At 39.3% G+C, this 25,699-nt stretch overlaps 1 protein-coding gene across 5 annotated transcripts in view; it reads left to right on the top strand.

Moving 5' to 3' along the window:
- Positions 1-25,699, top strand: part of ULK2 (unc-51 like autophagy activating kinase 2) — a 52,886-nt gene that overhangs the window by 12,082 nt on the left and 15,105 nt on the right. For 3 of the 5 annotated variants that reach the window (XM_039507714.1, XM_039507715.1, XM_039507717.1), the window contains 13 exons: positions 5,290-5,322; positions 5,754-5,790; positions 8,307-8,480; positions 9,675-9,748; positions 10,890-10,991; positions 11,411-11,469; positions 12,896-12,978; positions 16,615-16,665; positions 17,015-17,100; positions 17,892-18,063; positions 19,457-19,517; positions 19,992-20,084; positions 25,362-25,499. In XM_039507714.1, coding sequence (XP_039363648.1) covers positions 5,290-5,322; positions 5,754-5,790; positions 8,307-8,480; positions 9,675-9,748; positions 10,890-10,991; positions 11,411-11,469; positions 12,896-12,978; positions 16,615-16,665; positions 17,015-17,100; positions 17,892-18,063; positions 19,457-19,517; positions 19,992-20,084; positions 25,362-25,499 — 1,163 coding nt within the window. Of the gene's footprint in view, positions 1-5,289; positions 5,323-5,753; positions 5,791-7,990; positions 8,053-8,306; positions 8,481-9,674; positions 9,749-10,889; positions 10,992-11,410; positions 11,470-12,895; positions 12,979-16,614; positions 16,666-17,014; positions 17,101-17,891; positions 18,064-19,456; positions 19,518-19,991; positions 20,085-25,361; positions 25,500-25,699 lie in introns of those variants that run through there. The other 2 variants (XM_039507716.1, XM_039507718.1) reach the window with 2 other exon arrangements.

The following is a 25,699-nucleotide window of genomic DNA, read 5'->3' as shown; positions in this document are numbered from 1 at the left end:
TAAATAATATAGATTTTCTCCAAATAAATTGTCTGAACTCTAGAGCACAGACAGGTTGAAGTTTCATTTAAGACTTGTTTCAGATATACAGTTTAAAAAATTTAAACATTATGGGAATTGATATTTAGGGATGAACTTAGACAAAATTGGGAAATTCAGCTAGGTGTTTAAACTTTTGGATAGGTGTTCTATGGAGTGAGGGGCTTGAGTTAAGGTTAACGGGTTGTTGGAGGGGAGGGGATTGGAAATACACCTCTACCCCAATATAATGCGACCCGATATAACACGAATTCGGCTATAACGTGGTAAAGCAGTGCTCCGGGGGGAAGGGGGGGGGGCTGCGCACTCCGGTGGATCAAAGCAAGTTCGATATAATGCAGTTTCACCTATAACACGGTAAGATTTTTTTGGCTCCCGAGGACATTATATCGAGGTAGAGGTGCATTACAGAGTTTGTAATCTTGATCCATTGCCACTTGCCACAGTTTCTCAGAAACAAGTAAATGAAATCCTTGGCCATACTGTATTAGTAACCACAAGGGACACATGGGCTGCCTTCAGAGTGGGCAACTGGCAGAAGAAAAGAGTGGTCGTGCAAACTGCAAAAAACAGCCCAGGTTTCTCAAGTTCCTATGTACAAAAAATGTGTGCTTCTGATCCAACACTCTCTGGCACCAGCCACCTTCTCAGCTGTCTGAGGGGAGTGTCCAAATAACTGTGGCATTGCAGTGTTTACTTTGATTTTTAAATGATATTAAACTAACCGCTTTTTAGATTCTTCTTGCTTATTTGGAGAAGGAACAGTCACTACCATGGGACAACTAAAGGGCTTCCTATTTCTGAAGGGAACAATTTCAGTTGAAAGGATATTGCTTCACAGGGAATTCTGGAACATTTGCTCTTTAGTTCTGTGATGAATAAATAACTAGCATTAGCGGCTTGTTGGATTCTGTCATGAGTTGCCATTTTTGTACAAAGAAAACTGCATAGTTTGAGTTGCTAATTCTGTGAAATTGTCGGTTCTGATTGTTCATATTTTTGCTCTATGGGTGGAATATCATGCACCAACCATTCTGTTTGCCAGCGGAGAGTAGATATTGGAACTTGAGAAAACTTGCTATGTAACAGAGTAAGACAACTGAAATAGAATTTCAAGAGTTGAAGTGCAGTATGGTAGGCTCCTCGGTTGCCTAAACTGTCAACCTGATGACTGAAATATATAGTTGAGATCTTATGGAAAATAAGGTACATTACACTCCTGTTAAAGCACAAGAGAGGAATTACCGCCAGTGCCACAGCTTGTTATAACTTTCGCTTGTTTAGTGTCTTCCACCCAAAGAACACAAAGCACTTTACAAACAATGAATTCTCATCATGCCTCTGTGAAGTGACATTGATCCCCTTTTATGGGTGGGGGAAAAAAGATTTGATGAAGGTTGCAGAGCAGTTCTGTGAGGGCCAGGAACAGAACCTAGGTCTCCTGGCTCTCAGTACTCTTTCTTTAAGTACTTTCCCATTCTTCATCCGTCAGAATGATGGGAATTAATTGGAATGCACAAGTACTTTAATTAGCACACAGAGTTTGCAATTTAAGTATTGTGCTCCGAATATTCTAAATGTTATTTGGTGTAACTGGAAGACTTCTAGAAGAAAATATGAATGGTTTAGTTGGAAGACTTTATTAAGAAGACACACAGCAAGAACTACTATCAAAGAAAAAATGCAGCTTGTATTGTCGTGAAATATTTTCAGTCGTCTAAATAGAGAGAGAGAAAATATGTACATTAGGATTGCCAACTTTCTAATCACACAAAACTGAGCACTCTTGTCCTGCCCCACCCGTTCCCTGAGGCCCTGCCCTGTCCTGCTCCTTCTTTGAGGCCGCGCCCCCATTCACTCCATCCCCCCTCGTTTTCCCCTACCCTCACTCACTTTCACTGGGCTGGGGCAGGCGGATGGGATGCGGGAGGGATGAGGGCTCTGGCTGGGGGTGCAGACCCTGGGGTGGGGCTGCGGATGAGGGGGTTGGAGTGCAGGAGGGGGTTTTGGGCTGGGTCCAAGGGGTTCAGGGTGCGGGAGGGAACTCAGGGTTGGGGTATGGGGTGCAGGAGAGGGCTCAGTGCTGGGACGGGGGTTGGGATGCAGGCTCTGGGAGGGGGTTGGGATGTGGGAGGGGGTTTGGGGTGTGGGCTCCAGCTGGGTGGCTCTTACCTCAGGTGGCTCGTGGTCGGTGGTGCAGCGGGGCTAAGGCAAGCTCCATGCGGCTCCCAGAAGTGGCAGCATGTCCCCCCTTCGGCTTCTAGGCGGAAATGTGGCCAGATAGCTCTGCATGCTGCCTACAGGCGCCACCCCCACAGCTCCCATTGGCCAGGGTTCCCGGCCAATAGAAGCTGCAAAGCCGGTGCTTGAGGCTAGGGCAGCACGCCGAGCCCCCATGGCTGCCCCTGTGTCTAGGAGCAGGACATTCCCGCCACTTCCAGGAGCTGCGCAGAGTCAGGGCAGGCAGGGAGCCTGCCTTAGCCCCGCTGCACCGCCGACCTGACTTTTAGTGGCCTGGTCAGTGATGCTGACCGGAGCTGCCAGGGTCCCTTTTCGACCGGGCGTTCTGTTCGAAAACCGGATGCCTGGCAACCCTAATGTACATGTTTAGCTGACTTAGTGTATTGCCTTCCTGGAAAAAACATTGTGGTTTGTAGAGGACACACATGCTCCAAGACAACAAAACAAATGGGAACTTCCTGTAATTTGATCTGCTGCTTCAGTATTGGTTGTTTATTGGTGGGAGTTAGCCCTTAGTTCCAACAGACTCGATTAACTTTCCAAGAAACTTGCTTCACGATGCAAACATCTGTAATGCTTTCAGTGTTCTGAGCTGGAGAAAAAGCGCCTTGATTGCCTTTATGCATAGCTAAAAGGGGTGGCTAACATGAACACATCCAAAAGGTTAATTGGCCTACCTCTGTGTTGAACAAACATTAAAATACCTAGTGCATCTTACATGTAACTTATTCTTGCAAGTGAATAGAAATTACGATCCTTTTAGAAAACAAACTCCAGGAATTAGAATACAAATACTACTTGACAATAATTTGATGTGTTCAGCGCTCTTATGTAAGCTTTCATTTTTCAGTCTTGTAGTTCATGATACCAGCTGAAATGTCTGGGGTCTTTGAGGAATAGTTTTACTGTATTTTGTTCTCAAATACAGGAATACAAATTTTCAGCATTAAGCAATTCACCCCAAACTTGGTTTGGTTTTCAATGGTTAAAATGTGGTGTGTTTAGTAATTGGCAGTTTCAAACCAGCAATTATAAATTATTGTAATTAAAAAACATAAGTAGTTGAGTATCTTATTTTTTCTCATTTGTGTAATGCCTGTAGAATTTAGAAGTCCGAAGCCATAAGAGGTTATGTACTGTGCTTTTTGATTGTCACACTTAGGCAAGTCAGGTCCCTTGCTCTGGGTCTGATCCAGTGCTCATTGAAGTCACTGGAAAGGCTTCCACTGACTGCATTGGGCTTTGGATCAGGCTTTGACATAGCACATCAAAGCACAATTTTTAAATACTGTTTTCTTGCTGAGAGTTCAGGGTACCATCAAATGTTTATTAGTTGTCTGTGAACACCTGACAAATCACTTCATAGTTTCATAGAAGTTCTTGACAATATGCTCAGATTCAATATATGTGAAGATTTTAATATAAGCACAAAAAAGTGAATAATTTCACAGCTGCTGTTTTGCTGTATAGTGCCCCTTCTGACTTCTTTTGTCACTAGTGTACGTACAGGCAAACTGTGTATAATTCTGCTTCCGAATGTGCCTTATCCTGTATGGTCTGCTACGTCCCTCTCCTACTTCAAACACCTCAAAAACCACCTCTTCCAACTAATTTTCAACCCCTTCTTCCCCACTCTTATGTTAACTTGAGTTCCATTATATAAGGATTGAATGTATTGTCCCACTTAAGAAGAACCATAACTTTATTTTGTGTGTGCTTTTCTCCCTCTCACTTGTTACCTCCTCCTAGCTCCCCCTGACTCCTCATGCATTCTGTCTACTGTTACCCAGTTAGAATGCAAACTCTGAGACAAGGGCTGAGTTTTGACTGTATATAAATACTATGGAACACATGTGGCGCTATAGCCATATGTTAGAAAATTAAAAATGAATCAATATAGAAATCTGAGTGCTGCAGTACACTGTTACCAATGCATAAAATTTGTGTAGGCTGTTGGTACAGATGAGCAGACTTTCTCTTAGGTTAAAAAAGAATCTTTGGTGCATAAAAAGTCCACGTTCTTATTTCCACACTTAAAATCAGGAAAGATTGCAGTCAGGCTTGTGAAGGATACACACAGTTTACGGTTGGGGGTTAGCTAATCAGCCTTTGAATAACTCTTACCCTATATTCAGACTGGGAGTCCCAGTTCCAAATGAGTTGGAAGAGGTCAGAAGCTTGGAAACTCTCACTAGGGCTGCCATATCAAATTGTAGCATTGAGGTGAGATGCTTAACTCCATGTCTGGAGCATGCCTCAGCCAATGACTCATTGGGGAGATAATTTCCAGAAGTATACAAGGAGCCGGATTAAGCACCCTGCAAGTCTGATAGTACATTTGGGTATCCAGTTTATTCCAGGCATTTGGCAAACTGATGTGTGATTCTTGATTGACCTTCAGTTTTTCAAGTGGCAGGAGCAATGCTTGTTTGGCCAAGGAGCAGGGAACCTTACTTTGAAATCCCTCTTACAGGGGATTGGCTGGCTCTGGAAAATCTTGGGACACCTTTTGCCTTGTCACTAGATCAAATTTGACCCAGGATGTTAAAAAACAACAAATGCCATCTAATGGCTGATTGGTTGGACCGGTGTCTAGTTAAAGAGGTAGCCAAATATGGGGTGGACACCTGATTGGTCCTTTATTAATGTAGAGTTGGCTAAGGTACTGAATAGGTATGAAGGCTAAAGGGACAATATGTGAATGACGGTCACACTGTTGCTCTCTTTGCCGTGCATTTTGTATGGCTAGAGATTCACTCTTTGATGATTTGTCTGGCAATCTTCATGAGAACTAATATACAATTTTAAAATTTTAATGCCTATTGTATGAAGACTTAGGAACATCAGTTATTACACTAAAATGTAATAATTTCGAGTGAGGTCATTTCAGTTAATTGAAAATCTAATACTACATTTGGTTAGTGTAAGGGTTTTTTGGTTGGTTGGTTTTGTTTTGAAGGCCCTATCTTGTCATCACCCTAAATGAGATTTATTGTGCTTTTCTTTCAGGAAATGTCCAACTGTGTCTTCTTGGTAATGGAGGTATGTGTTTGTGTATTTTTCTGTTTAACTGGATTTGAATTAGTCTTCATTTAAAAAAGTGCTATAAAAATGGATTGACTAAGCAGATATAACTGCAATATAACCTTGGCTGGCTGAAATTTATAAATCTGAAAGCTGGATCATTAATTTCATATGCACTGTTAAAGACAACAGTAATTGTGTGTGTTCTATAAATTATGCAGTGTTTCTGTTCACAATACCATAATTCTTAACGGAATGTTTCCATTACACACCAGAATTAATAACTATGAATAATTAACAAAAATAATATTAAAGTCAAACAGATGGAAAAGATTTTCTAGATTTTATTAGGAAAAAACATATAAGAAATGAAAATTAACATCTAATGAATGGAGTGAACATTCAGACATCTACATTTTGAGTACCAGCCTTTCCTTTCTTTTCAACAGTATTGCAATGGTGGAGACTTGGCAGATTACTTACAAGGTATTTGATTACCATGTTTCTCTATTAGTATACTGTCATGCTAAACATATTCTACAGTTGTAAAATCCATCAGTATTTCTTTTTTGCTTCTGATGTACATATTTTTATGTGTATTTGTGTAATATCGCTAATGTAATTTCATAAATGTTGACACTGAATGTGGTCACTGAATGTCCTGCTTTTCAAATTTCACTGTTACAGTAAAGCAGCTAATGTTGAATATCTTAAGTGATTTCTGTTTTAAACAAACTCTAGATATGTTGCACCCAGTTTGTTAATCAACTCAGTTTCCAAACGTAAGGAGGTGCTTGTGCCTCGAGGAGGATTTAACGAGGCTATGTTTTGGGGACTGACTTTCCTTTTTGGACTATTGCTTAGCATGCAACACTCCCCAGAACAGAAAGCAATGGGAAAAACTGTTACAATCCTGTATGTGAGGGCAATATAATTTACTGTTTCTGGTTAAGTAACAGGATATTTAAGTTTATTTTGTGATGCCCAAGCACATAGGAAATCAGAGATTTGAGCTCCTATATGGCTGAATTAGGAGAAAATGCTTTAAGATGGTGAAACTTACTATTAATGTTAGGTCAGGAGGTTATGGTTTTTTGGTTAGCAACATGGATCACTGTATGAACCCAATGAAATCCCATCAGTTGCTCCATTTTCTGATATAAAGTTACACTGCCACCGTCTGTTTCTACTGAATAGTCTTTCCAGTGAAATTTCCCAATGAAATTAATAGTCAGCAGGTTTAAAACAAAAGGAAGTACTTCTTCACACAACACACAGTCAACCTGTGGAACTCATTGCCAGAGGATGTTGTGATGGACAAAACTATAACAGGGTTCAAAAAAAAATTAGATAAGTTCACGGAGGATAGGTCCGTCAATGGCTATTTAGCCATGATGGTCAGGGATGTCCCTAGTCTCTGTTTGCCAGAAGCTGGAAATGAGCGCCAGGGGATGGATCACGTTCTGTTCATTCCCCTTGGGGCACCTGGCACTGGCCACTGTTGGAAGACAGGATATTGGGCTAGATGGACCATTGATCTTGACCCAGTCTGGCTGTATTTATGTTTGGTAGCTGTTCTTAAATCTAATGGAAGAAGTATTCCAACTCCTATATTTGTTATGTTATAACACACACCTCCAAGAATTTGGAAACCAACTTCTTATTTCTCCTTGCAGCTTCAGGTTTTGCATTTGTATAAAAGTTGTCCCTTAGCCATTATAAATGTTTCTTTTAATGCTAACTCTACCAAAAGCTAATAAAATAAGTGATCAATCTATAAGAGTTCTGTCCATGCCTTTTGTCCTTAACCTGAAACAGTTGAATTTAAAACATTCCATTATTTGTAGAGCTGAAAGAAGAAAAGTTCTACTCTAACGCTTTGGTAACATGGTGCACATTTTTGTCAGATTATATTCTAAATCTGAGTCTGTGGTGCCACTGATCTTGTTTTGATTCTTCCCACTCCATTTTCTAGGAATTGCCTCTAGAAATTTGCTGAATTACTTGGATAATGAGGCTTTGTGGAAAAAAGGCACTTTTGTTTTACTAGTGAGAGATTTCACCCTCCTGCATGCCTCTGCCCAGGGCGATGACGCAAGTTTCAGAATCATGACATGAGTTCATTTTTTTAAAAAGTCTTCTCTTTGGGGAGAAATAAATCATCCTTCCCTGGAAAGTTACTTTTTTTTTTTTTTATCCTTGTCACATTCTTTATATCTTTTTGTGTGGAATGGATTTTTGTTTACTAACAGCTGCTGTTACTGCATCTGTGTATACTAAGGGCCTGATCTAGCTTCCATTGAAATGATTGGTAAAACTAAACTTATGGTCCGATCGAACTCCCCTTGAAGTCAATTGTGTTTTTTTTTTTAAAAAGCTACATATTTTCTCATACTGCACCGTATGTTCCTGCACAAGTCATCTAACACCTTTCGAAGAGCTACACAAAAACATTGGTTTATTTTCTTTGAAGCACAGCTGTCATATATGAATGTTATTTCCAGCATAATTTAGCTGCTTGTATGGAATGTAACTTAATTGAAAGAGAGAAGAGATTTAGGGTTTACTATTGACAGCATGGTCTTGCACATCTTTTATACTTGTGCAATTCTAAGTAAATGTTTAGTAAACTGTTTTCCTGTTGCTTGCCTCCTGTAGTTCTATAGTTTTTAGATGACTCAGAGCAGCATTCTGCAGTGACGATGACAAGCTTTACAATCAAAATGCCACAAAGCTGAGTAGACTACTGTAAATACACATAACTAAAAAATATCACTAGTACTAAAGCTGTGGAAATGCATATTGAATGTGTAATTGGGGATTATGCATTTATAGAAAAGCTTTAAAATACCATTGTTATTGATTGAATGCAGGAATGTTACCTGTTTGGCTTTCTTTCAGACTTTCAGTGCAGCTCAGTGGTGTTAGATTTATTCCATTTTGCTCAAGATAAATACAGGTGGTGTTTACTTTCTAATGTGTTTAAATATATGTATTTTCAGCTAAAGGAACACTTAGTGAAGACACCATCCGAGTTTTCCTCCAGCAGATTGCAGCTGCTATGCGTATCCTACATAGTAAGGGAATAATTCATAGGGATCTTAAACCACAGAACATCTTGTTGTCTTACGCAAGTCGTAGGAAGTCAAGCGTCAGTGGCATACGAATCAAAATAGGTAAATTCTTTTTTTCCTTAAAAGGTAAACTTCAAATACAGTGAAATCCACTCAATTGCGACTTTATAGTGCAGTAGAATGAAAGGTTCTGCTTTAGGAGTTTATGTTCATTACATTGCTGCAAATCACACACAAACCTGGAGAATAGAAATCTAAGCTAGAAGATGGGTCCCCAGTATTAAGAAACTTGAATTATAATAAACTTTTTGGTTAAATTTTATCAAACAGGTATCCTGAAGAAACAGTTACAAAATCATGCTGATTAATGGTTCTAATATTAAACTATTTTAATTGAGAGACCATAAATCTTTGGTTTGCTGTAGTTTTAAAAACTTTACAAAATTTTTAGCCCATTTCAGAATATGTGAGAATCAGCAGTTTGTTCATAATTCAGAATGTGCTTGTGGTGGGAGGACTCCTAAGACTTCTTCTTTTTAAAAAGGTTCTAGATGTAGTTTTTGGTGTATTTTTGGTAGGAAGGGGTTTGGTATTGTAATTGACATGGGATATGAACTGTTTTGACCTTACCCTGACTGAATTTCTGAAAATGTTCTATCTCAAGGAATTAGGGCAGTGAGTTTCCATTGAAACAGATATTTTGTATTTAATTTGTTTCTTTTATGATGCATTCTGTTGTTGAAAATGAGGTATCTGAGGTATATGGCTCATTCCAATAAATTCATTCCTGTCTTCTAATCAGTACAGAAAAGGCAAAATTACTCCCCTTGCCACCATGTTTGACAATTCTCCAACCTTCTTGTTTGTGCAGAAAGGTTCAGGCATCTGAAATTTAAATTTCCAAACTTTTACCTGAGTGATTTTAATTAAGCAGACTGTGTATTCATCACTCTTAATGAACCATTTATATTTAGCTACTGTGTTTAATCCTTTCCTGCTGATGTCAAAAGCGTAGTCTGCAGCTGGAGAGTTGGCCGAGTAGCAATTTGTACAAATGCTGCTGCTGCTATTTCTTGGCTTGCTGTTAGGGAGGTTGGTGCATTGCTCCTGTTTGCTTCTCTTTGAGTTTATACACAGCCTTCTGCTTCTCCACTAAGCTGGCATTTTATGACAATGCTGCACTTACTTTTCACTCTTAACTTGTGATTACAGTAGATAACGAAAGATAAATCCATCATAGACTGCATAGGTTTAAGCATTATTTTTCTTTTCAATGACATGTGTTTCTTTAAACAGCTGATTTTGGTTTTGCTCGTTACCTGCATAGTAACATGATGGCTGCCACTTTGTGTGGGTCCCCTATGTATATGGTGAGTGACAGTATTTTAAACTACATTCTGTATTTGATACATTGTTATCAAAGAAATAGGATTTGGAGACAGGCTAGTGCATGCTATTTAACGAGGAGGATGTTAAGGGGAGCATACAGTTTACCTTTCTACTATCTCTTCAGCATATGCTGTTTTGAGGCCTGGAGGTCATGATTGTTCAAATGAGGGGAAAACTGAGCATTTCTTTAGCAGTGCAGTGAAGAAATATTCTGGTAAATTAAAACTGGCCATGGTATCTGTGTTGATATTATGGGTTATGAGACATATTGGTTCTTGCATAATTCTTGATGCACTAGAAACTAATCTGTAAGCTTGCATACTAGTTGCCTTTATACTTGTTGGCATTGTCTTCTGAAGTAGGGCATTGCCTGATTCCCAGTTTCTGTGGAATAAGAAGGGTCATGGAGTGGGAGAAAGGGAAAATGGCTAGAATGCAAACATTGGAAGAAGACTTGGAGTAAACAAACAATTATTTCAGTAGTTGGAATGAAAATGGCATTTATGTATTCTCCCTTCATACTCATAACTCCAGATAGCAATTTCACTTTAATTGCCTTTTGTCTTTCTGAGGCAGTGTGGCCTAGTGGATAAAATACTGGACTGGGACTCAGGAGACCTGAATTCTGTTTTTGGCTGTCCCACTAGCCTGTGGGGTAACCTTGGAGAAGTCATTCCACCTATAGGTTTCTCAGTTTCCCCATCTGTACAGTGGTGGTGGTGATACTCCTTTCTTTGTAAAGCACTTGAGATCTTCTGTTAAAAAGCACTGTATAAGAATAAGGTATTAATCATTTGGCATACCTCCATGCATACAAATTGCCTCCTTTTCCTATATTAATACCACCAAGATTTACTTTTTTTTTTCCTCCAAGAATGCAGGTGTTCAGAGTTTAAAAAGTAAACAGTTTGGTGTCTGAAGTCATACAGTGGTACAGACTAAAATGTTAATTTTTATCTTATCAAAATATTGACCTTGTTGCAGTAAACTGGACATTCTATTACTGCAGTTTGATTTGTGGGCTGATCCTGCTGCAGTGAGATAAATATTAACGATTTGATTTGTAACATTGTGGCTGCCAGTTTTTCATAATCTCTTCTGTAACTTTCCTGTATTTTCCAGGCTCCTGAGGTTATTATGTCGCAACACTACGATGCCAAGGCAGACCTGTGGAGTATAGGAACTGTGATTTATCAGTGTCTTGTTGGGAAGCCACCTTTTCAGGTAAGACTTACTTTCCCTGCCTCTCATTTGATTGGTCATTTTCATCTGACAGGAGCAGATGAATCCACATGGCTGTGGAACTGCCAGCCAGCCATGAGGATTAGGATTCATAATGTCGTCTTAGTCTGTTGTTGATATTGCTTCAAGGACCAGGTGGCTGTGGGTACTCAGAAGAGAAGGGTGGCTCACACTCAGTCCTTTAGAGATCTGAATGTGTAGTCTGGGATGCATGTGCCTAAGGATGCTCGGTAAAGTCAGTTCTGAGCTCATATCTCCCTTATGATACTGTAAGCCTCTTTACGCATATGCACTTGAATTGGCCAAGTCTCCTTTTTTGTGCGCACGTGCATAAACACGTGGGAAGGCTATTCTCACTGCTGAAGTGAGTTTTTAAACAAATTCACATTTTTATTTGACAGGCCAATAGTCCTCAAGACTTGAGAATGTTTTATGAAAAAAACAGGAATCTGATTCCTAGGTATGTATATTTTGTATAGTAATTTTATATCTATAGAAATTAAGTGATTTGGATGGTTACGTCTCTTTTAAAATACAGTTACGATTTCCCAAAGTGACTATATAAAGAAGGAACCACCTCACCCAAAACATCTGCTATATGAGTCTGTTAAATCATATCTACTGACTTCAGTGACAAATATGTTTTTACTACTCCTGTTAGTTCTGCACAGCCAATACAACTTCTGGGTGTAGTCTGGTTGTAGCAAGCCAGCCCAGGCTGGGGCGAATGGGAACAGCAGAATTGTTAATTAAGTTCCATTTTCAGAGTGTTTTACTGATGAACAAACCAGAAAGAGCACCCAGCTTGACTCTCAGATCTCCGCTTCAGTTTGCAGGGCTGACAGACAACAGTTAGGTTTTTTTGGCTTTTTTTTTAAAGCAGGTTTGTTATATAAATCATGGAGACAAACAGGGACTATGTGCTGCTTTGGGAACTGTTTCAGAGCATAACACATTGTGAAGTTCTTCATCTTGGCTTTATTTTGTTTTTCATTTGTTTTTGTAGTCTGAACTGTGGCATCAAAATGCCAAATCAAAGGGTGTCTCCCCACTTCTACTAACCTACAATAAGGCACTTATTAGCTACTGGTGTATATTTGACACCCTTTCAGAGATCAAGGCAAAGAGTTTCAAAAGTAACTAGTGATTTTTGCATGCCTCAGTTCTTGGGTGCCCAACTGAAGACATATTAAAGGGGCCTGTTTTTCTAAAAGTTTGGAGCACTACTCCCTTTCAAGTGCCTCAAGTTGGGCTCTCAAGGTGAGGTGTCCTAAATCACTAGTCATTTCTGAAAAACATGGCCCAACTGTATAGTTCTCATCCAAAGACTTTTAAAGGCAGAGCCTTTCCCAAATCTATATTTGCAGGGGGAGTCTCTTCACAAGTCTGGTCGTGGAGTTGAAATCTCCACTCAGAAATCTGAATAATCAGGAGAATACTGGGGAGAGGGGCATGGGTTTACCTTGATAAATTGAAATTAGAAGTCTTAGTTGGTTTACTCCAGGCTTATCAAGTATGAATTCCCCTTATGCCTGACTTTAATTGCTGACCAGATGAGTTCTTACAACCTTTGTTCTGGGGCCACTGTTTCCCTCTTGACAATTGTATGAGTTAGCCACCCCACTTTCCTTTCCTTTGTGATGCCTGGACCCAGTAGGAATTGACATTTAATGTTGCTGTGTTGACTTGGGAGTAATGTAATGCCTGTGGCACATATTGTACCATCCTTTCACTGCCCATGCTGAGTCCAAATGTGTGTCCTGTGTAAGGCAGTCAAGCATTTGTTGTGAAGATGCAGTATTGTTCCAGGATGTTAGTTTCCTGGGTAGGAATGTAATATTAATAGAAATGAATGCATATTTGATTCTCTTTCTCCTTGTATACAGTATTCCTAGGGAAACATCAGCATATCTGGCTGACCTGCTGTTGGGTTTACTTCAGAGAAACCAAAAAGATAGAATGGACTTTGGTATGTAATTTTTTTGTAAACATTTCCAGGGGCTTTTTACTTTCTCTGTTAACCCTGTTGTTTATGTACAGGTTCAGTATAATTTTCCAGTCATCTGATTTAATTGGGTGTAGACACAGGTGACATTTTTTCCCCCCTCACTCATCTCAGTGGCCACAGGATACTCATCCACAAATCATTAGATAATTAACATCACAGTCACCTAGCAGGAATGTCTTCATGTCTATGTGAAAACAAATCAAATAAATCTATATCTATGACTTTGATTGGGTTGTTTTTAAAACCAGTTATTAAATGTAGATTGATGTCACTGATCACTTTCAACTGTGGTCTTTTTCTTCAGTGTTAATTTGTTGCAGTCAAGGGAAAACAAACATCTGAGAGTGGGCAACTTCTGTTTTTAAATTGCTTCTTGCTGCTTGTTTCTGTGTTGGGTACGTGCCCAAGAACAGTTGGTGTGGAGCAGCCAGTCATATTTTATTAGGTGGTAAACAACTACTTATGGTCTGCTTACGTAATCCATGATTATTTCTAAGAAATGAAATTTCATAAATAATCATTCTAAACATGAACAAACCTTATGCAACCTGTAAGCATTTAAATGTTGTTAATTAAAAAAGAAAAGCATTGAAATAGTGAGGTGGTGTACTATTTATAGCATTTCTTTTCTAATGTCTAGTTGTCCTCTGTAATTGTTGGGGAATGTTTCCAACTAAACCCTTGTTCTGCCAGGCCAGATTTATATCTCTCGCTGACCAGCTGTCACATGGTAGCTGCGTGCAGAGGAGCTGTACTTTTCTGTCTGGTTTGGTTTGCATACTGTTTTTGAATGCATACAGCTGCCTTCATTGTGCGATACCTTAAATTTAATAAAAAGAACAGGAGTACTTGTGGCACCTTAGAGACTAACACATTTATTTGAGCTTATGCTTATGCTCAAATAAATATGTTAGTCTCTAAGATGCCACAAGTACTCCTGTTCTTTTTGCGGATACAAACTAACACGGCTGCTACTCTTAAATTTCATGTTACAGTGATTTATAATTTGTTCTTAAAGTGCTCTTTTGGCTTTAGATTTGCTGAAAACATTTTCCATACCACTTTGATTAGAGAAATACAGCTTCCACAAAATGGGGATTCTCCCTTTGCTTTCCCATGTAAAGCATATACATGATGCTCTATGTCAACACATCTCTGTTTTAACAGTGGTATATAGATCATGTCTGGTTTGAGCTCACACCTATATGATCTGTGTGTATATGTAGAAGGGGCATGAAGGACTGATGTAACACTAGCTTTGTTCGTGTTCGGCAGAGAATGAGTTCCCAAGTATCTATTATGCCTGGGATGATTTGTTTACAGATTTCTATATTTTTCTTATGATCAGAATTAGTGCTAGTAGAGAATTACCAATGACCGTTAAAGCATAGGAGGAGCAGAAAATAATCCAGTCAGAAATGTAATAGACATGGCTGTGAGCTTGTGAAATCTGAATGCTTTATGTGCTGCTTGTTCCCTACACAATAAATACAACTTTGTGGATTCTGCTTGTGGAACTATGCTATCACAACTTAACTGCACAAGCAAGCCTAGGTACTATATATCATTTATGCAAATATAGAAATTGAATGACAATTTGGCCTGTGTCATTCCTGTGTATGTGCAATGAGGAGGCCAGGGAGGAGAATATTCACAATAGGCCTTTTAATTCTTCACTACATTCTTAAGGCTTTCTTCATATAAAAATATTTTTAATTCTTGCTGTGTTCCGCTAGTGGAGTTCTCGCAGGAGAGCTCAAAAAACAAAAATACATTTTACCTAATTCAGACCAAAAAATCAGTAACAGAATAGCTAAGTGCCTGATTCTGCAGTTTTTTACTACAGTGGTTAGTCTTGTTGAAATCAGTAACAGTATTCAGAGTAAGTGCCGCACCTAGTAGGAAGTTTTACAGAATCTGGCCCTTACCAAAATCTGGATAAAATACCACATACTATATTGACTGTTTCAGAAGAAGTTGATTTGTAAATTCACATGGATTAAGAGAGAAGTCAACACATCACAAATGCTGATTTTTATGATACCAGTAAGTAACAATGCACAACTAATCTAAAACACAAAGTTATAAATCTTCTTCCCGATCAGATATTCTGATACAGATGAGTTACTGAATTGATTAATGAAATGCAAACAGGACTAGCCAAAGTGAGCATATAACTTAGCTGTCACCTAACACCTTACTTTTGATTTGGGGTTTTTGGGGGCCACCTGATATCCAATAGGGAAGCCCTGTTGTAGTGGGTGCTTCACTTGACTCTCTTCAGCACTGCCATCTGGGAATAGTGGCTGGCAGTGGTTGCTGAAACACATTTGGGGGACCTGCAATACTGAGCTGTTCCCCCTGGTGCTGTTAAAGGAGCATTGGACTGTTTGTGGTGAGAATCCCATGTCTTCCTTTGCTGCAGGGGTGGGGTCTTTTGCAGCTCACTGACAGCCAAGAAAGGACTTTAAAGGGGGGTGCACTAAATATGGTAAGAATGGTTAATAAATGAATGAAGAGTGATCATTTGAATTGCTTGTGTTTTGCTAAAATATAAATAGCATTTGAAATCCTGCCTATCACAGCAGAACAGATTGGAACAGCAGGTGCTGTACCCAACCTCAAGAACACCTCATCCTCAGATAAAGTTAATCATTAGATTGCCAGTATTAAGCAACTATGCTCACTTCTTTGTATTGGGCTTTTGAAGAAAGTGCTGTTGCAGAAAGAGAAACTTGCTTAAGTCTAGTGAGCAGCATTGTTGTGTTTTTCCTTCTTAATTGCTCTAAGCAAATTGTAAGCTCACAAAGATCTAGGACTGTCTTGCTTAGTTGATTCGTTTTCCCTGTCTAATTAGCTGACCATCTCTTCTGGAACTATAAAGTGCTACCAAACTGGATGTACCAAAGCAATTAAACATATCTTGGGGTACCCAGTTACTAATGACACATTCAAATATTTCTGTTGTTGAAGCAATAACCAATGAATTACTCAAGTTCATTGCACAAATTGTTGAGAAAAATTAAGTTAATTCCACTTTAAACTGTAAAACCAGCTACAGAGGCAGCATGCTCTGCTCCTTGGGGAGTGGAACAGAGAATGCCTCATGCTGCTGTGGAGTAGCACTGATGAGTTCAAAATTAATTTGATTCAGTCGCTGGCCACAACATGAGGGTTTGCAAAACGGGGAGTACTTAGTGGTGACAAAGGTAAGGGAGCTTCCCATCCTGATAAGCAACACGGAACTGAATTACTGTAGGGTTACTGAACCCCATCTGTTAGTGACTATGCAAACATTGCCCATTTGTACATATCGGTTATTTACAACCCTGACATTGAGTCATAAAATGTCCCGTAAACATCCAGTCTGATTCTCAGTGCAAGCCACTTCTTTAAAGCTATTGACTGTATTTCCTTTCCAAGTGTAATAGCAACAAATAGCCTGGAAGACTTTAATCTTTTATAAGCTTTTCAGCCTCTGGACGTGAAGTATTGATTCTGTGGAAGGGTAACCACTTATTTCCTTGTATGCTATAATGCAGATTCTAATATGGTTTGTAGGTTGACGCACATTTGTTCTCACCTTTTGTTTTGCAGAAGCATTCTTCAACCACCCTTTCCTTGATCAGGTTTCAACAGTCAAAAAGTGTAAGTAGTTGCATTTTTCCACTTATTCTCATCAGTGAGGCATATTAGAAAAAAATATACTATTGAGTAGCATATTCTTTCTGAAACCTCTTCCACAGATCAGCAGTCATGCTCCAGTGAAATCTTTGAGTGTCATGTTTGGTTGAAATGTAGTTGCCATTTACGCATTTCTTAGGCATTTCAGCTGGTCTTAAGTAGCATTGTGTGAATGCATTTTCCAAGGACATGCTGTGTACTTACAAGCTCTGGAAGTGTTTATAAATTAAAGCCAGCAGTGAGGAAATCATTGCATTTGTGTCAGTTAATTTGTTTGATCTGATCAAATCTCAATCCTCTCTTCCTCCTCCAGCTTGCCCTGTGCCAGTGCCCACGTATGCAGGCTCAATATCTGGCAGTTCCTGTGGAAGTTCTCCTTGTCGTTTTGCTTCTCCTCCCGTAAGTTCTCTGTTTTGCTTCCAGAATAACCCTTGTCAAAAACATATTCCTCAGTTTGCTGTTATGTGTGGGCAGAAATTGTCAAATCTCCTCTAACATGTTCTAATTTCAACTCTGATAACCTAAACAGTTACCTTAAAAACAAGCAGAGCAAGCAGTACCGCTGACTTTTAGTGCAGCAGTTTTGTAAAGATTTTCAATCCTTTCCCATTCTTCATGCTTTTTTATAAAAGACTGTGCCAGATCATTAGTTGTGCTGGAGTGAAATCCAACACAGTGAATGAGCTTCCCAGGTAATCCTTGGATAGCCTCTTTCTGGGCTCCTCCTAGGTCCCTTACGCTGGCAGAGATTGACGGCCATCAGTTCTCTAGCCCTTTTTGGAGTAAGTGCCTCTGTCTCTTCCTGGTCCCATGAAGAATGACGATCGAATGAATAACTTCAGAGTCAGTACCCATTACCTATCTGAATATGAAATTGTCCGTCTGAAACGACACCTAAGCTGGCTTCAATATATCTTTCAAAAAAGGTTTTCTTTACATACATATTTAGTAATAAGGTTCCTTGCCATCTGAAAAGGGTCTCACAATTCAAATTAGTATTTTTAAAAGACTTTGAAGAAGTTTTATAATTTAAATGCATATATTTTTCACCTTTTACTTTTTTCCCCTATATTCTTTCCAGCTAGCTATACACAGGGTAGCATTCATCCTATTGTATTGTGAGCCTGCCCTCTAAACGGAGATCCTGCATCGTGAACTATTTGGACTTATGATTCTCACTTTTTCTTCAGTCCTTGCCAGACATGCAGCATATTCAAGACGAAAACTTGTCTTCCCCACCATTGGGTCCTCCTAACTATCTTCAGGTATCCAAAGATTCCGCCAGCACCAGTAGCAAGAACTCTTCTTGTGACACAGATGATTTTGTTCTGGTTCCACACAACATCTCTTCAGATCACTCATGTAAGAATCTTCTTTCTTTTGATGCTTAAGAACACTTCCCACACTCGTTTTAAAAATATTTTTGTATCCTATTGTTGGTTGCTCTTATTTTCTCCAAACCTATCTTAATTTATACTGGGAGCTTGTTTCTTGATATTTTATTGTGTTTTCTTTCCAACGAATACCCTTCTGTTTATTGCAGAATGTATTTCATCATTTGTAAAAGAGTGAGGATTGGGGGTGCACCAGAAGTAGAAGGGTTAGTTTCTGTGCACATAACCCAGCATCCTAGCTTTTATTCTGTGCTGCTTATCAGAGTGCCTAAGAGCAGTGATGGCACGTGATTGAAATTAGAGTCCTTTAATTTACAGAGAATTCTGATTTATTAACACTGGGGAAAAAAAGCCTATTGTGAATAAGGGATGCATTGAATCATTAGGTGTCCTAGCAATTGAGGGTGAACATGCTGTAGCATGTGACTCGTAGACCAGCTAAACATTGCCAGTCAAGCTTATAAGGTTCAGTTTCTTGCCTTTCTTCCATCTACAGCAACTTACTGTCTCAAGCTAAGAAACAATGAAAGACTAGACTTCACAACCATACAGTTTCACACAAGGTTTATACTCAAGTATCAGAGGGGTAGCCGTGTTCGTCTGGATCTGTAAAAAGCAACAAAGAGTCCTGTGGTACCTTATAGACTAACAGACGTATTGGAGCATAAGTTTTTGTGGGTGAATACCCACTTCGTCAGACGCGTGTGTCTGACGAAGTGGGTATTCACCCACGAAAGCTTATGCTCCAATACGTCTGTTAGTCTATAAGGTGCCACAGGACTCTTTAAGGCTTATACTGTACACTGTGTTTCGTGGTACTCAGTGTTTTCATTTTTGTTAAACTTGCATAATGGCAACATAAGCCATGGATGTTTAGTGTTTTGTTTTAATCACCTGCTTTCCCCATGCCACTGCAAATGTCTCCATTTTTAAAAAATGTTGTGCAGTATCTTTGGTTCAGTTAAGTTGTTTTGTGTTCCAAGGAGTTTCTGGAGATCAGTGTTGTAGGTTTCACAGTGCTAATATACTGTACTGTAACTAGTTATACTTTTCCTTAAATATTAGGATAATTTGGGAATAAAATCTTTCTGATATTACTTTTCAAAAACAGTCTGTTACAGAACCGCTTTCTCTGTAACAGCTTAAGTTTGGGTTAGATTTGGGATATCTTTTGTGAAATCATCTGTGAAGCAGTTCATATTATTTCTTGCTGCTAATATGGCGATAAAGTTTCTTCGTTTGCATGTATGTAAAGTAATAGACATTAAAAGGATTTCATATAAGCAGGAATATAGAAGATATATTTTCAGGACTTGACTAAATTATGGTGGTTTCAATTTATTCTCTGCCTTTTTCTGTAGATGATATGCCATTGGGAGCAGCTGGCAGACGGGCTTCGAGCGACTTCATGATGTGTGGAGGGTATATGTGCTGGGTTTTATCGAACTAAGTTTCATAGTCTAAAACTGATATTTTAGCACAACTTTACAGTTGTTAGATTTTGGCAGTGACTGGTTTAATTTTATATTGCTAAGTGTGGACTGTCCACTGGAAGATGAATATGCCCAGTAGAACACTGTATGACTATTTAAATACACCTCTACCCCAATATAATGTTGTCCTCAGGAGCCAAAAAATCTTACCGCATTATAGGTGAAACCACGTTATATTGAACTTGCTTTGATCCGCCGGAGCGCGCAGCCCCTCACCCCCCTCCTCCCCCAGAGTGCTGCTTTACCACGTTATATCCAAATTCGTGTTATATTGGGTTGTGTTATATCGGGGTAGAGGTGTAGCTTGAGATCAGCAAGTTCTACAGAGAGCTAAATGTTTTTTTCTTTTTACAGATAGTTCTTCATATTCTGTGACAGTGTTTGTGGCTTCTTGTTTTAACAGGCAGTCACCATTAACCATTTCTGGAAGCTCAGGAACTTTACAGAAACCATCCTCAAGCTCCATCCGAAGTAATTCTTCTGGTTCAGCTAACAGGTATGTTATTGAGTTGCTCTCCCATCTTTTTAATGATTTCTCTGTTGCTGTAGGGTTTGGTTTTTTTTTTTACTGCTGTTGCCTACTGGAAACTCATTTAGGATAGTGCTACTATCTAAGATCTTTCTTTAATATTTGCTATTAACTGTGTTTTAGCGGTAGAAGGTTGCTCAATTAACTTCTGGCTCAGATGCACCCAATTAAGTTCCGTGAGGAAAGAGAGAATTTGTGTTTGGTTTTTCGATTAATTCTGAATGTCACCAGCAGCATTATGTGTCCAGGGCACAGCCCTCCAGAGAATGGGTCTACATGTTTGATTAGCATTATGTAGTAAACAATACTGACCTCCAGTTGGGGATTCAGGACATTAAAAGCAGCTATTGAGCTATAAAAAGGGAGGCTGTTGCAGTTAAATGTTGATAAACTGGTACACTGATGTGTGCAGTATTGGTCCCAGGATATGAGAGATACAAGGTGGATGAGGTAATACCTTTTATTGGACCAACTTCTGGTGGTGAAAGAGACAAGCTTTTGAGCTACACAGACATGAGAGGAAGAACTCTGTAGCTTGAAAGCTTGTCTCTTTCACCAACAGAAGTTGGTCCAATAAAAGGTATTACCTCATCCACCTTGTCTCTCTGGTACGCTGATAGCACATTGGCTTTTCAGCCATACTAGCGTACATTAGAGTTTTTAATTGTTAGTGATCCACCAACATCCTTCAGTACCTTGGAAATCTGTGTGTTGATTAGCTATCTGTAAGAGATGATGGTTCACAATCCCTTTTTCTGTATGTGGAATTCTGCTTTGCAATATACCTGACTTAAATGTTCAAAACACTTTCCTCCGATTGTAACTGAAGACAGAGTTCTCGGTACAGCTTGTCAGATGATGATGATGACAACCGGCAATTCATTATTTTTTGACTTGGTGACACTTGCAAAACGTCATGTGTACCCATGCTTCTGTTAGTACTAAACAGGAGAATTTAATTTGTCATTTGATGAAATAATTCATTTCATAATCCTATTTTTGATACAAGGGAAAAAGTGGATGATTATCCAAATAGTGACTGCAGATATTGACTGTTTCCTTGGCTTATGCTAATATTACGGGAAGATGATACTGCATTTTTTTTTTAAAGAAATGCTTGTCATAAGAAGAGAAGTTTATCACTTTTTGCTGATCACAAAGCAGTTTGCAAAATTTGATAACATATGGGCTGTTAAATATAAAAGGTGGAGCTTATACCTATTAAGGGCAGAGAAACAGAGTAGCTGATTTTTTTAATGACTTTGTAATATTGTAAGTATATTCTAAAAGCCTGTTTATGCTCTAAAGGGAGGAATAGCTCAGTGGTTTGAGCATTGGCCTGCTAAACCCAGGGTTGTGAGTTCAATCCTTGAGGGTGCCACTTAGCGACCTGGGGCAAAAATCAGTACTTGGTCCTGCTAGTGAAGGCAGAGAGCTTTCAGGGTCTCTTCCAGTTCTATAAGATACAGGTATATCTCCATATACTTAATGTTAATTGAAGTTATGAAATGTATTTTAGGTGCATTTCCACATTGGTAATGTCAGAGAGCCACTTATTTGTGCTGGCTAGGAACAGGTGTTTGGTATTCCAACTACAGGTTTTTTAATTACTGCTTGATCAAATTCTGAATGACTAGGTCTGGTTACTAGGTGACCTGGTATCAGGTGACCTAACAGCCAAACTGGTTAAGAATATTAAGCTGCTTTTGATGTGGTTTGTTGAAAAAGTAGTGTGTGTATTTTACTGATGGTTATGATATTTTGGTTTTATACAGTTCAAACTACAAGGTGATTTTGTTTTTCAAGCTGGGAAATATTCGTTTAAAGTTTAATTATGAATTTTTCACCAAGTATAATTAAGCCCTATGGAGAAATGATTTTTTTTCTGATTGACTGGTTAATTTAATTTTACTAAACTGTGTAACTGTATGACTCATACCCAGGGTTGGACTTTGGGTGTAGGCTTCCACTGTCCTCCCAAGAATAGCTGTATGTTTCTTCAATGAAACAACAAGCAAGGAAATAGGTCACAATGTTGACTTTAAATGACTTTGTCGTTAATATTTAGGAGATGAAAAAGGGGCAACTCACTTTTTTTAGGGCGAAATGAAGAACTTGCTGTACAAAGTCCAAGTAAATGAACTTTGCACATAACTAAGAGAGAGTGAGGTCAGGTGGGGAGAGAACATCACCCAACTCAGCAGCATGACCTGAACTGTCTGCATAGCCACCACCCCGGCTACTGCTACAGATATAGTAACTGCTGCTCCCCCGGTGCTTGGAATTTAGACGTGGGGCATCCAGTTCTTGGCATTCCCCCATCATGCCACTGGAGGCCTGTGTACAGCCTGCCCTCCGTGCACGGAAGCTTTAGGCCCTTATGTTCAGCATGTGGCCCTTAAAGCTGTGGTTTCATTACTGTCTTTTGGCAGATTCACCACTGCAGCAGATGAGGTGCAGAATATCTGAATTGTTGCAAAGCTGAGAAACTTCTTTAAGTATGAGCTGGAGTTCTGCAGCCTGATCAGCCTGCCAGAAACCTGTTGACAGAGTATTATCTGCTCAAATGTGCTTACAACAACTCCTGAATTAACAATGGTTTCTAGTCACTGAACAGCAGCAAGAGGAGGCACGGCTCTCTATCATTAAGGAAGCACCATCCCCAGGGGAGTTGTAGATCATGTTATGTTAGGAGGTATTTTCACAACAGTTTTAGCCATTTGTTTTGCCTCACTGTGTTGGAGTAAAGCAAGTCATGAGATCCTTAAAAGGTTTAGTTAATGGGAAATCAGTGCTGTATAAGGAAGCAGTATTTCATATAATGGAACGGCAAAGTAATGAATGCAGCTGTTTCAAAATAATATCAAGAATCCAGATTTCAATAGAACCAAAGCCAGGCAGTGGTTGTAGTGACTGCTCATTTCCTTCAGCTTTAGCAAGATGGGTAGGTAAAATAGTTGCTTTTTGTCAACTTCTGTCTGCCACTTCCTTCCCCTGAGAGAGTGACTTTCTTTCTGAATAATAGATGTCTTGGCACTTCTGCCTGCTTGCGGCTCTCAGCTTTCTGTTACGCTGACTGGCTGCTCCTCTGCTCCATCAATGAGTCTTTCTTCCAGTGGTTTTCTGCAGCTCCTTGAAGGAGCATCTCATTAGACCAGAACATGCATGGTGGAATAGCTCAAATCTAACTCTGGAAGGAGGGAACAGAAGGTTCATCTGGAAGACGAAAATAGTTCTAAATTCTTTTGAAATTGACTACTTCAGGAGGACCCTTGCTGTCTGATTAGAGTTAGCTTCCACACAGGAGTGCCCGGATGTCCTTTCCTCCTTCCAGTTTGCCTTCTATTTTGTTCCTCTGTTTGCTACTTTCCCCTTCCTTTTGCTTCACACTGTTGCGTTCTTTCTCTTCTCACTACCTTCTCTAAAGTTCCTTTGTGGGCCCAACTATGCCCCTGTTGCTCCCACCGTGGCTCACAGGCTAGAGTCCCAGCAAGGGTTCTCTTCTGCCTCTGTAGGGGTGAGGTAGGCTGAGGCTCATTTATGGGCACATCATCATGAAGGTACCCTTGGGGTTAAGGCCAAGGTTAGAAGAGTTGGTCCTTGTAGTCTGTGCTTTTTTACGATTACACTGAGGTGGTCCTTTCTCCCAATCTTGAGTATCTGTGTGGAGTTTCTCATTCAGTCGTCTGTAGCTGGCTTCTGGAAAGAAATGTTATGAGCCATATGGGATGCAGGGCTAGTACCAGTATGTGAGGTAATCTGCTGGATTTTCAGTTTCTTGGTATATAAAACTTGCTGAGGGATTTCGGTTTATAAAGGTGAGAAACCAATATCGGAAAAGAGTAGGAGCATTGCTTTGGCAATAGGGTTAGCCAAAGGAAGTACATTCTAGAAAAATACTGTTAAGTTTGGCATATATGTATCAATTTCCCCAACAGCTGAATAACTCTGTGTTTTCTCCTGTACTGTGGTTTGGTTTGCTGTTAGTAAAATTCAGTAAAGCGTTAGAGTCGTTAGTCTAGAATCACCAGTGCTTTCTTCATCAGTGTGAAAGCATTGGGGTTTTTTGGGGAATGGAGGACTTCAAGATGTTACATAAAATTTGGTGCATTTAGGTAGTTTGTCTTCATCTGCTGAAGCAGAATACCGAATACAGGCTGGCATGTTTTACACACTAGTTATCCAAGTGAAAGAATGAGAGAGCCATGGGGGACAGGAGGGAGACAGCATCTAAGACAGAAAAAAGACCTTAAAGAGGACATAAATTAAAATTTTATTTTAAAAAGACAAAACAAACTTGAACAGGTTTTATATTCACAAGTTACCTTTGTCCTGGATAGAAGAAAAGCTATGAATCAATTTTTAATATAAACTAATGCATTATAAATTAGAAAATGATTGAAATTAAATATCAATCACACAATGCTTGTAAAAATGGTTTGATTTGCAATCCTTCCAATAATTTTTCTCTCTCTGAGGTTGGTAGTTTGTATGAGGGACCAGGTAGGATATCTTGTCTTCCTTGGAGGAATCTGTTAATTGGAAACTGTGCTTAAGTTATGTTTTTACTTGAAAGTGGTGATAACTGGTTAAATTCTTATCATGGAGAAAGTTGATCCACTTATCAAAACTAACTTTGAGAGAGAAGTCACTGACACTTACTAGCTGAAGTACATAAAACTCATCTGCAGCTTGATGAAATGGTTTAGTGCTCAGGTGTGGTGTTTTGGTCATTTTGTGCATGTAGGAGTTGATTACATAACGTTGTGTTTTTTTTTTTATGAATTCACAATGTCTCTTGGGAAATCTCGGATTGTGCCTTAGTAGCTTTTGTAAACATTCCAGTCAATTTTGCTCTTGAACTTCCTGTTCTTTACACAGTGGGTTTTCCTAGAACCACTTTGTTTTGAAAGGTAGTGAACAGAGGAGGCTGACTGGAAGGAATGGAGTTCTGCTGATCTGCAGACTGTGCTGCATGATTGATTCTACCAGTTAGTGTTGCAGTTCTCTGCACTCAGAAGGCGAGTGTAAGAGAAGCTCATTAATGGCATACTGGTCTTGATCTTGCTTTGTAAGTGATTGAGCCAAACTTGGATAAACTGCAGACTTTGTTGTCTACATGCTCTGCAGAACTGGAGTTTATTTGCCTTTCTGGGATTTTCTTTAAATATGAACAATGGTACAAATTAGCAAGAGACCCACTTACCAGCAGTCATTTCCTCTCTCAATACCTCCCAACTTCAGACAATGTCAGCCTTCAGTATCCCCACGCAGCGAAACGGCACCTATTCCGGTTCCCACTCAGTTGCGGAATTATCAGCGTATAGAGCAGAATCTCACATCTACTGCCAGCCCTGTGTCAAACCCCCATGGATCACCGAGGTGAGTTATTCCTTTTTCTCTTGGCCTTCCTTTGTGTTTATACACTAAAAGATGGCCTGCTTTCTTGCACATTAAATTATTACCAGAGTTACATTTGTGTAAGCTGAATTATACGAAGAGTTTAATTGTTTTGCACGGAATAATTCAAAACAGACTTTTGAATGACTACAATGTATTAGTTCATCACAATCTGCAGTTAG

This window comes from Mauremys reevesii, linkage group 20 (genome assembly GCF_016161935.1).
Source record: "Mauremys reevesii isolate NIE-2019 linkage group 20, ASM1616193v1, whole genome shotgun sequence".
NCBI lineage: Eukaryota > Metazoa > Chordata > Testudines > Geoemydidae > Mauremys > Mauremys reevesii.
The sequence above is the reverse complement of the archived record's forward strand: the minus strand, read 5'-3'. Positions and strand labels throughout refer to the sequence as shown.